At 43.5% G+C, this 12360-nt stretch overlaps 1 protein-coding gene across 2 annotated transcripts in view; it reads left to right on the top strand.

Annotated features, from left to right (window-relative positions):
- The window catches only part of ZNF280D (zinc finger protein 280D), a 153529-nt gene that overhangs the window by 91780 nt on the left and 49389 nt on the right, over window positions 1–12360 (top strand). For both annotated transcript variants that reach the window (XM_073618781.1, XM_073618782.1), the window contains 3 exons: window positions 6845–6991; window positions 7114–7248; window positions 8199–8740. In XM_073618781.1, the coding sequence (XP_073474882.1) occupies window positions 6845–6991; window positions 7114–7248; window positions 8199–8740 (824 nt within the window). The remainder of the gene's footprint in view (window positions 1–6844; window positions 6992–7113; window positions 7249–8198; window positions 8741–12360) is intronic.

The following is a 12360-nucleotide window of genomic DNA, read 5'->3' as shown; positions in this document are numbered from 1 at the left end:
TCCCCCTTGGATCTACAGCGACTGCACTTCCAAGTGCACATTCAGTGCAATTTCAAGTGCACTTTGCACTTGTAGTTTGCACTTGTAGTGCAAAGTGGATTTGCCTTTCGTAAATAACCCCCTTAGTCTGTTTACAATCTTGCTTGCATATATTTGTGTTATTCTAATAAATTTATAGATTTGTAGATTAGCCGCTTGAAGGAACTCTCAATGGCCTAGGCTAATTATTTTTTTGGTCTTCAAAACTCTTATGATTTGATATTGGCCACATGGAGACAAAAACTATTGCCCCATGTACATATATAGTTAAACATTTTATATAGAAACAACTGTGCAGTTTTTCAGGGATCAGTTCTAGATGCGAGGTATATTTCCCCACTGTTTGTGTTATGGTCCCTTAAAGGAGAAGTTGGGAACACATATTTAGTACTTGGGTTCTGGGGTAGTCTGATTGGAGAGGACTGGTTTATAGTGTTGTCTGGATCGGTAAGTCCTTATCTGGGACCTGAAATTCAGAGGCTCAGAAAGGCTTTAGTTGGGAAACGGCCTCCAGCCTTGATTACAGGGACTTGGGTCCCAAACAGATTAACCTGTCTGCAGGAGGGGCCAAACAGCCAGCAGGTGGCAATGAGGTGGAGTGGAATAGTTCACAGCTGTGAAAAAGTGTGGACTGTCTGACAAGTGAGACATTCGTTTGCTGAGCCCTTTAGTCTGTGAGGTTCCCCCTCAACTTTTTTTGGAGCTGGTGGCCACCAGCATCTTGAACATTAGCTGGTTGTTAAGAAGCAGGCCGGTATGCCGGTGGCCGCACCCTTAACAACGGATGACTCCTCAGCTGTCAGAGGAGTTCTCCACTGACAGCTGAATGTAAAAAAAAAAAACATGGCCGGCAAAAACAAATTGTGGAAAAAAAAACCGGCGTGGGCCCCCTCCCCCCAATTCATACCACATCCTTAGGGTCGTGCTTTAATAGAGCAGTTGCAGCACTTACCTTCTGTTCTGCTTTTCTTTTTTTTTTTGATGCTCTCCTAGAACATGTCATGAGACAAATTTCACAGAATGGCCCTAAACTTCATTCTTCATAATCCTGCAGCTTTGGAAAGCCCCTGACTCACCCTCTCACAAAGCGTGGGTAACTAATGTAAATAATAGCCTTCTTTTTGAATGCTACATATGCAAACACTGGTTGCCCTGGTAATTCTGAGAAGCTGTGAGCGCCACGGCTTGACACTCTGGTGGAGGTTTACTAAAACTGGAGAGCGCAGAATCTAGTGCTGCTCTGCATAGAAACCAATCGGCTTCCAGGTTTTATTGCCAAAGCTTGATTGAACAAGCTTAAGTTAGAAGCTGATTGGTTACTGTGCATTACACAGCTTCACCAAATTCTGAGTGCACAACTTTTAGTAAATCTCCCCCACCGTTCTGACAGGGGAGTACAGTGTGATCGTCTGTGCCTAGTGATCATGAAAAGCGATCTCTCTGTACTCCCAGTCAGTCCACTCCCCCACCGTTAGAAAGCACCTCCCTAGGACACACTTAACCCCTTGATTGCCCCCTAGTGTTAACCCTTTTCCTGCCAGTATAATTTATACAGTGATCAGTGCCTATTTTTAGCTCTGATCACTGTAATAATGTCACTGGTCCTAAAAAAATGTCTGATCTGTCTGCCGCAATGTCGCTGTCCCACTAAAAATCGCTGATTACCGCCATTACTAGTAAAAAAAATGATAATAAAAATGGCATAAATCTATCCCCTTATTTGTAGACGCTTTAACTTTTGTGGAAATCAATCAATATACGCTTATTGCTATTTTTATTTTTTTTTTAACAGAAATATATAGAAGAATACATATTGGCCTAAACTGATGAATACATTTTTTTTCATTTTTTATTGGATATGTATTATAGCAAAAAGTACAAAAAAATGTTTTGTTTTTTTTTTTCAAAATTGCCGGTCTTTTCTTTTGTTTATAGTAAAAAAAATAAAAACTGCATAGGTGATCAAATACCACCAAAAGAAAGCTCTATTTGTGGGGAAAAAAAAGGACATCAATTTTATTTGGGTACAATGTTGCACGCCCGCGCAATTGTCAGTTAAAATAATGCAGTGCCGTATGAAAAAACATGACCTGGTCATTAAAAGGGTAAATCCTTTCGGGGCTGAAGTGGTAAAAGAGAATTTGACTTACCTGCAATTTCCAAATCTCGGAGTAGCACAGCACAAATACCACCCTCCCTTCCATTCCTGCCTTCAAAAGCTTTGCCAGTCACCAGTCACCTGAAGGTACAAGCATATATACAAATATTTTGCTTGTGTCCTATAGTGTACTCTATTCCAAGATATGGAATTTACAGGGAAGTCAAAATTCCTTTTTTTTTTTGGGGGGGGGGGGGGGGGATGTTAGAATCTCTCTTTATTTGTGAGGGGAAATCTTTCTAAAGGAACCTCAGATAGCAGTAAAACCTGACAAGGTTTCTAACCGTTCCCCATTCTGGCCAAAACTGCCTAGAAGTAGGTACTAGAATTGGGTAGAGATACACTTTAACCCAGGGCTCAAAATTTCAAGTCCTGAGCTACTAGCCATGCCTTAAGGTTTACTCGCCAACAGTTGCCTCACCAAACCCCTACCTTGCCCCACCCCTAAACACGCTCTCATAAATTATCTCATGAAATGACACCTAAATGTTTTATGCAGAATTAAGTTACAAAAATAAATATGAACAACAACTTTATCAGTGCCTATCAATGCAGCCTCACCAGTGCCCATCAATGCAGCCTCACCAGTGCCCATCAATGCAGCCTCACCAGTGCCCATCAATGCAGCCTCACCAGTGCCCATCAATGCAGCCTCACCAGTGCCCATCAATGCAGCCTCACCAGTGCCCATCAATGGAGACTGACCATTGCCCATCAATGCAGTCTCACCTGTGCCCATCAATGTAGCCTCTCCTGTGCCCATCAGTGCAGCCTGACCTGTGCCCATCAATGTAGCATGACCAGTGCCCACCAATGCAGCCACACCTGTGCCCACCAATGCAGCCTCACCTGTGCCCATCATTGCAGCGTGACCAGTGCCCACCAATGCAGCCTCACCTGTGCCCATCATTGCAGCGTCACCAGTGCCCACCAATGCATCCTCACTTGTGTCCATCATTGCAGCCTCGCCTGTGCCCGTCATTGCAGCGTGACCTGTGCCTATCATTGCAGCATTACCTGTGCCCATCAATGCAGCCTCGTCTGTGCCCATCATTGCAGCATGACCTGTGCTCATCATTGCAGCGTGCCCTGTGCCCATCAATGCAGCCTCGTCTGTGCCCATCAGTGCAACTTCACCTGTGCCCATCGGATGGTGTTTCGTCAGATTAGGCAACCCGTCAAAATTTGTAACGGAAGTGACGTTCCGTTGCCGCCATCTTGCTACACCCCACCCTCATCCACAGTAAGGATACAGTGAGAAGGCGGCAAGCAGACCTCTTGTTACACCCACCGGAATCTTGCATTTCACACTTATTTTTAAATGAGCTTATATAGTGAAATTCAGTATTTTCAAATCCCTCAGACTGTTTTGATGCGATTTTTCAAAGCAGTGGTGTTTTGTCAGATTAGCAAACCTGTGAGATCAGCAGGTTTGCCACTGCTTTTAAAATTCAGCATCTAAACAGGCAGACGGATTTTTAAATACCATATTTCACTATATAAGCTCAGTTTACTATTAAAAATAAGTGTGAAACGCATGACTCCGGTGGGTGTAACAAGATGTCCGCTTGGCGTCTTCTCACTGAATCCTTACTGTGGACGAGTGCGGGGTGTAGCAAGATGGCAGCGACGGAACGTCACTTCTGTTACAAATTCTGACGGGACGCCTAATCTGATGAAACAACGTCAATTCTAATGTAAGGTGTTACAGTGGGGGTTTCTCGCTCTGTGATCCGGCCAGCTTGCCTCTTCCTCCACTCCCTCTTCCCCTGGGCAATCGCTGGGAGAACAGCTCCCATTCAACCCTGCGGGAGGTGCTCCATCCCCCCCCCCCCCCCCCCCACTCAGAAACCATTTTCCAATGCTAGTGGAAAATTTGAGGGCTGCTTTAACCCACAATTTATTTAAATCTAATTTTTAACAAGGTGACCACTTGTTTATCTACAAATCAATAAAAGGGCCTACATTTTCTTTTTTCAAGGGAACTTGTTCTTTCAGTGACCTTAATAGGCCTTCCAGAGTTTAAGTGGTTCTAAAGGCTCAAGGTTTTTTACCTTCATGCATTCTATGCATGAAGGTAAAAAACCTACTCTGTGCAGCAGCCCCCCTAATAATTACCTAAGCCCCATATCAATCCAGCGATGTGCACGAAAGCCTTTAGCTCTCCGGGGGACTCTCCCTCATCATTGGCTGAGACAGCAGTGGGAGTCATTGGCTCCCACTGCTGGCAATCACAGCCAGTGAGCCAGTAAGGAGAGAGGGGGAACGGGGAGTTGTGGCTGTGTGTGTGAATGGACACGCAGAGCCGTGGTTCAGGAACCAGCCTGCTCTGGTGCCCCCCAAGCTGCTTGTTCTGGGGGCACTCCACAGGAGGGACCCAAGAATAGGAGGATCAGGGCTGCTCTCTGCAAAACCATTGCACAGAGCAGGTGAGTATGACATGTTTTTTTTTTTTTTTTTTAAGAAAACCTTTAATATAACTTTAAACGTTGGCTGAAATTTACTCCTAAGTTTTGTGTAACGGCATACAGGATTTTAGAGATATGACATGTTCTACAGCGGCGAAAATAGTTATTTAATCCTGCAGATTTTGTAAGTTTGCCCACTTGCAAAGAAATAAAGGGTCTATAATTGTTATCATAGGTGTATTTTGAATAATAGAGACAGAATATCAACCAGAACTCCAGAAAAACACATGATATAAATGTTATAAATTGAGTTGCAGTTCAGTGAGCAAAATAAGTGTTTGATCCCCTACCAACCAACAATAATACTGGCTACTGTATGTGCTCATGTGGTACACAGAGTAGACCCCTTTCACACTGGGGCGGTTTGCAGGCACTATTGCGCTAAAAATAGCGCCTGCAAACCGACCCGAAACAGCTGCTGCTGTGTCTCCAGTGTGAAAGCCCTAGGGCTATCACACTGGAGCGGTGCGCTAGCAGGACGGGGAAAAAGTCCTGCTAGCAGCATCTTCGGAGCGGTGTGTATACCTCTCCTTCACTGCTCCTGCCCATTGAAATCAATGGGGCAGCGCAGCTATACCGCCGGCAAATCGCCTCTGCAGAGGCGCTTTGCGGTGGTTTTTAACCCTTCCTCGGCCGCTAGCGGGGTAAAACTGCCCAGCTAGCGGCTGAATACCGCCGCTAAAACGACGGTAAAGCGCCGCTAATAATAGCAGCGCTTTACCGCCAACACACTTCCCGCCCCAGTGTGAAAGGGGCCTTAGTGCTGTCAATTTAAGAAGGTGCCAATAACGACAACTCGTTATGTGTATAATAGACACCTGTCCACACAATCTCTTTCTTCCATTCTAACCTCACCATCATCTGCAAAACCAAAGAGCTGTCAAAGGGCATCAGGGACAAGATTGTAGACCTGCTCAAGGCTGGAATGAGCTACAAGACCATCAGCAAGAAGCTTAATGAGAGAGAGACAACTTTTGGAGCGATTATTCGCAAATGGAAGAAATACGAAATAACCATCAATCGCTTTCGATCTGGAGCTCAATGCAAGATTTCACCTCATGGAGTAAGGATGATTATGAGAAAAGTGAGGGATCAGCCCAGAACAAAATGGGAGGAGCTTGTGAATGGTCTCAAGACAGTTGGGACCTCAGTCACCAAACAAACCCCTGGTAACACAATGCGCCGACATGGATTGAAATCCTGCAGCGCCCATAAGGTCCCCCTCCTCAAGAAGGAACATGTACAGGCCCGTCTGAAATTTGACAATGATCATCGAAATGATTCAGAGAAGGATTGGGAGAAAGTGCTGTGACCAAAATTGAGCTCTTTGGCATTAACTTGACCCGCTGTGTTTGGAGGAAGAGAAATGCTGACTATGACCCTAAGAACACCATCCCTACAATCGAGCACAGAGGTGTAAAGATGCTTTGGGGCTGTTTCTCTGCTAAAGGTACAGGCAAACTTTGCCGCATTGAGGGGCCAATGGACGGGACTTTTTATTGTAAAATCTTCGATAAGAACCTTCAGCCAGAACACTGAAGATGGGTCGTGGATGGGTCTTCCAGCATGACAGTGACCCAAAACATACCACCAAAGCATCAAATAAGTGGCTCAAGAAGAAGCACATTAAGGTCATGGAGTGACCTTGTCATTTTCCAGACTTTAATCCCATAGAAAATTTATGGAGGGAGCTGAAGCTTCGAGTTGCCAAGCGTCAGCCAATAAACCTTAAGGATTTAGAGATCTGTAAAGAGTGGACCAAAATCCCTCCTGAGATGTGTATAAACCTGGTATCAAACAACAAGAAACATCTTACCTCTGTGCTTGCCAACAAGGGTTTCTGCATGAGTACTAAGTCATGTTTTGCTTGGGGATCAAATACTTATTTTACTCACTGAACTACAAATCAATTTATGACTTTTGTATCATGCGTTTTTTCTGGATTTTTGGTTGGTATTCTGTCGCTATTATTTCAAATACACCTATGATAAAAATTATAGACCCCTCATTTCTTTGTAAGTGGGCAAACTTACAAAATCTTCAGGGGATCAAATACCGGTAAATATTTTCTCCACTGTGATGTGTAATCCTTCTTATAGGCAAAATTGTGAATATTTTCTAGGTGTATAATATTTAGCTTTTTAACTTTTAATTTTTTATTTTCCCTCTTACACCATAGGTGTGCAATTATAGGTCTTCAGTTTTTACAGATATCGATAATCATTTTCGAAATGTCCACGAAAACACTAAAAGTTTGCTGTGTCCATTTTGTCTGAAAGTTATTAAATCTGGAACTCCATACATGCAGCATTACATGAAGCACCAGGTTAGTTCCTTTTATTAAATTATTGTTATGTCTTGGCTGAATTAAAAGTTATTTGTAGATCATGTAAACTGTGGAACCAGGAGTGATGTCATCCTTATTCGTAATATGTTTTCCCATTTTAGAATAAAGGTGTGTACAGATGTGCAAAGTGCAGGCTGCAGTTTTTGTCTTGCAAAGAAAAAATGGATCACAAAGCTCAGCATCACAGAACATTCAGAAAGCCAAAACAACTAGAAGGTCTTCCTCCGGGAACAAAGGTATTGGATTTCACTTTTTGAAGACTGATAACGGATGACTTTTATACTTTTATGGATATTTCTATATTATAATTTATGTGCCTTGTTGCTGATAATATCCAAAATATCAAAACATAAGTCAAGTTCATAAAACCCAGTACTGGAGGCAGCTGTGCTGCAATATCTTAGTAGTTTTTTTCCAAAATAGCACAACATATAAATTACATTTATCCCCCATAGTTACTTTGAAACTTGAAAATGTGCACTTTTCATGAGAACTTTCCCCCAAAGCTTAGTGGATGTGGTGAAGTTTTACTTTACAAAGAATGTCATGCAGAAGAAATGTAAAAAAGCAGCATTTTTGCTTGAACACGATTGATATATGAAAGCAGAGCGTCACCTCTACCCCAATGGTTACATTTTTTTTAAAGGAAACATACTTACCTCGGTGGATGCAGCATCAGTCCGATGCTGCATCTGACCCCTACACCTGCACTGAGAACCGAGCGATCGAACACCGCTGATTGCTCGGTTTGTAGAGCTCCGTGAGCAGAGAGCTGTAGACTGTCAGTCACAACTCTCTGCTCTTCTCCCTCCTCGCTCATTGGAGCGCTGGCGTGGAGGGGTGGTTGCGGCCGGCTCAGGCTCTCAGCGCTGAGAGCCTGAGCCAGGTGTCAGTCCAGGCACCTGGCGGATCCAGACTTTATTGTAGCGATGATGCGATGCCTGGACTGACTTCTGTGACATTAGCAGATAATGGACTTCAGCCCACTCTTTGCTGAAAACGGGTCACAGGAGTGCAAAATGAACTGCACTCCTGTAATCCATAGGAGAAGCACAGCCAAACGAGCTTTGACTTGACTTCTTCTTTAAGGATAATATGAGCTCCCAAACCTTTAGTGTAATAGTATGTCATATCACATGCTATAGTTTTTTTTAAAAACTTTTTTCTTTTTTTTGTGTGTGTTCAGGTCACAATCCGAGCATCTTCTGGAGGAAATACAGAGTCTGATTCCTCACCTACCACTTCCACTCCAAGAAATCCACCATCCACTCCGAGAAACCCTCAGTCCTCTCCCAGAAATCCTCCTTCCTCTCCCAGAAATCCTCCTTCCTCTCCCAGGAATCTTCCTTCCTCTCCTAGAAATCCTCCCTCTTCTCCTAGAAATCCTCCCTCTTCTCCTAGAAATCCTCCCTCTTCTCCTAGAAGTCCTCCATCCATTCCCAGAAATCCTCCCTCCACTCCTATAAGTCCCCCTTCCACTCCCATTATTCCTCCCTCTACTCCGATTAATCCTCCCTCCACTCCACCCAGGCCACCCACCCAGTTCCTGCCTTTAACAGCACCTCAGCCAATTCCTAAACTCAAGACTTTTACTCCTAAGAACAATCAGGCTTCTCCACCCAAAGTAAACACACTGTCACCTAAACCTAAATCACCTCCAAAGAAGTCTGCGACTTCAAACACTACAAAAAGAATCAAGATGACCAATACAGCATTGCGAAATATAAGGTAATTATTTTTTCATTTTTTAAAGCAAGGTCTTTATTAGCACAGATCTCTAGATTAGCAGTGTGCTGTTTTGGAACAAGTTTTAATAATCTTTCTACTGTAAGGGATCTTTCACATGGGGCGGATCAGTGATGATCCGCCCGGGGACATCCGATTGCTCAGCGAGGATCGCTCCACCGATCCCCGCTGAGCAAGAAAATGACAGGTCCGTCGCTGCACACCATGCAGAGTTGGGCCTGTCAGAGCGCCGCTCTCCCCTATGGGGGATCGGGTGATGACGGACCGTAGAAAAACGGATGGAAAAGTAGGTTTTTCCTCCGTTACACTTTTTCGGATCGGAACGGCTCGGATGTCAGCGGACATTTCACCGCTGACATCCGACGCTCCATAGACCTCCATGGAGTGTCCGTTCAGGGCCGCCTAAAAAACTGACAGGCGGACCTGAACGGACAGTCCGTGTGAAAGAGGCCTAAGAGGTGTATGCCAATGAGTCACATATTTTGATTTACCTTTTCAAATATTTGCTTAAATAATTTTCTTATTCAGTATTCTGTAACACACCTGTTCATGGTCAAATCTTCTACTTCAGGCAAAGTTAGGAGAATTGAGCCAAGAACTTGTAATGAAATTATGGGAATAACATTACAGGGTGAGGGTGTTTTTTTTTCCTGGAGGCTATTGTATAGCACTTCAAGCAGTGTGTATTCAAGTGAAGTAATGGATTTCAAGATAGCAGGGCCAGAAAAGAAACCTGAATCCAGAAAAGGTGTAAAAGGTAACCCCTGCTGGTAAAACCATACATATCATCACAACCACTTTGTTCATCCAGGTGGATTATACTGTACCTTGTTTATTTTCAGGACAGATTGGGCTTTCATTTGGTGGTAAATAATAATGGATAAAAAAATATATATTTTAAAAATGTAGCTGTATATTTTTTGCTACTACCACAACCTACCACCAAAGAACAACCCGAGATAAATTCTCCTGCTCCCGACGATCACAGCGATATCACATATGTGTATGTTAGCTGTTGTTTGTACCCATAGTAAAACCCAGAAACAAAAGTACACATTTTGCTTTTTTTTAATCCTACCTAAAACATACTGATGCCAATTTAGAAAATGTTTAAATTTATTTAAAATCTTGACCAAAATATACTGACCGTGACTTTTGACCCTGACCTTGACTTTTGATCCTTAGTTGACCCAAACACTAACCCTGACACTGACCTAGATCAAGCCTTGATCTAGCTGTTTTTTCTTTTTTTCTTTTATACACACAGTTGTGTTTAATAATTTCTCCCTGCAAGAGGAGTACAGTGTATCTCTCCCTTCCACTCAGAGAGAAAGAAAACACAGGGACGGGCTTCACAGTGACTGATGACTGTTATAGCCAATCAGAGGCTATCACGGTGATCAAGTGACCCGGAATCAGTATGGGGACCCTAGGCTCCCGGTGAGACCCTGGACTCTGTGCTGGGAGTGAGCTGTGTGCCGTGCTCCCAGCACAAGACAGATACGCATATATGTGGCTCCACGGGAAAAAGCTCAGTCCAGTGAGGCCGCATATATGCTTACTGTCGGCAGGAAGGGGTTAATAAGAAAGATGGCAGAAAAGAGTTGAGAAAAGGAGGTACCGTGGACTTTCTTATATTGTCCCTCATGTTCCACTGCTGTTTAATGACAGCAGGCCTTTGTTATCATGGGATTATATACTGATAAAGTAGACGTAATATTACATTTCACATAAATCAATAGAACAGATGAGCATGACTTAAAATAAAATTATTTTTTGAAAGAAGAAGTATGACCAAAGCGGGCCAAAGCTCTGCATGGCCAGGCTCTGTGCCCTCCACCAACCCTCTCCACAGTCCAACACTCAAGTGAACACTCGAGGAGCAGAGCTAAGAGCCAGTGACTGACAGTCGCCACTCTGTGCTCAGAGCAGACCCAAGAACTGAGCATTCAGCGTTCTTTAATTGCTTAGTTCTTGGTATAGAGCTAGCGGGGGACAGTTGCAGCACCGGATTGATGCTGCAGCTATCTAGGTGAGTATGTATGTTTGTTTTTTGTAAACTTGCACTTCTCTCTTATACATTTTAAACTTTCTACCATGAAAAAAAAACAAGATGCTGTTTTTTCAATGCATTAAATTAAATTGACCTCCATTAAATTGTAAACATGATTATGTCTGCTTTAGCTCTGCAAGATGCAGTCCTCTGTGATATTTTTTTTTTTCTGATATTTGCTTGGTTGGCAATGCACTAAAGTGTGGCATTTTGTATTCAGGTTTTTTGTGACTATAGGCTCAACTCACAAATCTAACACACCAGGACAAGTGTAGATTTAGACGTGCGCTCCCTTTCCTCTAAAGCCCAATTCGCAGTCAGATTGTGCTTCAGAGGCTACTGACAGGTGGTGAGGAAGTGATGCAACGTTTTTTTTTAACGCCTGTTTTAACCCCATTTTTGCCGATTGCTATATGTTTGGTAAACTTCTGCCGATTTGCTATATGTCGGGCGCAAAGCATTGTGATTGCGGCATGTGAATACCCCATTTCGCTGCCTGTTTCAGCTTGGGGGGGGGGGGGGGGGGGTTGCATTGAGGCTTATGTGTTTCTGTAAAAGAGTCACACAAGGATCAGATCCTATATGTGTTTATTGGAGACTAGAGCAAAACCTATCGACTGGGGGCAAGGCGACCAAATGTACTTAACTGTTTCTTTTTACTTTGCCATCTTAATATAAGTTTGTGATCAAATTTTTGTAGTTAGTATGCTAACAGAGCATATGTCCAGCCAGATGTTCTTCCATTCTCAAGTACTAGGGAGGTTATTTGCACATATTTTTTGTGTCAGACACTGGGAATTTTTATGTGTTTAATTTTGTGCTTTTTTTTTTCCTTATTGCTTTTTGTTCATTGTCACTTTATATACTGCAAAACCTTTAGCGTTCCAAAGGTTAAAACAAAGGAATCTCTAAGGGCTCATTTACACTTGCTGTGACTTTACCACACATTAAAGCGCCTACAACATGCATTTTTTTATGTGCTTTTGATGCTTTTTTTTGAAGCTTTAATGAAGCTTGGCAATGCCGTGTGTATGTCGATTTTCTATTTGTTTTAAAGAGGCTCAGTAGTACCCCCAACTCATTAGTACGCCTGTTCAGCAGATCCCCAGATCTTTATTACTCCCACTCAGCAGATCCCCAGCTCAGTAGTACCCTTGTTCAGCAGATCCCTGGCTCAGTAGAACCCCCAGTTCTTTAATGCCTCACTCAGTAGTAACCCCCAACTCTGCTGATCCCCCACTCCGTAATAACCGCCAGCTCTGCTGATTTCCCACTCAGTAGTAACCCTCAGGCTCTGCTGATCCTCTGTTTTGCTGATCCTAATCTCTCTCTCCAGTCCCTGCTAACATCCGTCTATATTGCTCCCATGCTGCAACCCATGTGTGACGTGCTAGTTTCCCTTGCCTTATTCCCCCAGCTCACCTGATTCTCCGCCACTCAGTCCTTTCTCTCCCCCGTCCCTGCTCACCTCCTGTTATATTGCTCCCATGCTGCTCACCACGTGTGACATCTGCTAGTTTCTCCTGCTCTGGTTCCCCAGCTCTGCTGA

The sequence above is a fragment of the Aquarana catesbeiana genome, linkage group LG03, assembly GCF_042186555.1.
Source record: "Aquarana catesbeiana isolate 2022-GZ linkage group LG03, ASM4218655v1, whole genome shotgun sequence".
Classification (NCBI taxonomy): Eukaryota; Metazoa; Chordata; class Amphibia; order Anura; family Ranidae; genus Aquarana; species Aquarana catesbeiana.
The sequence above is the reverse complement of the archived record's forward strand: the minus strand, read 5'-3'. Positions and strand labels throughout refer to the sequence as shown.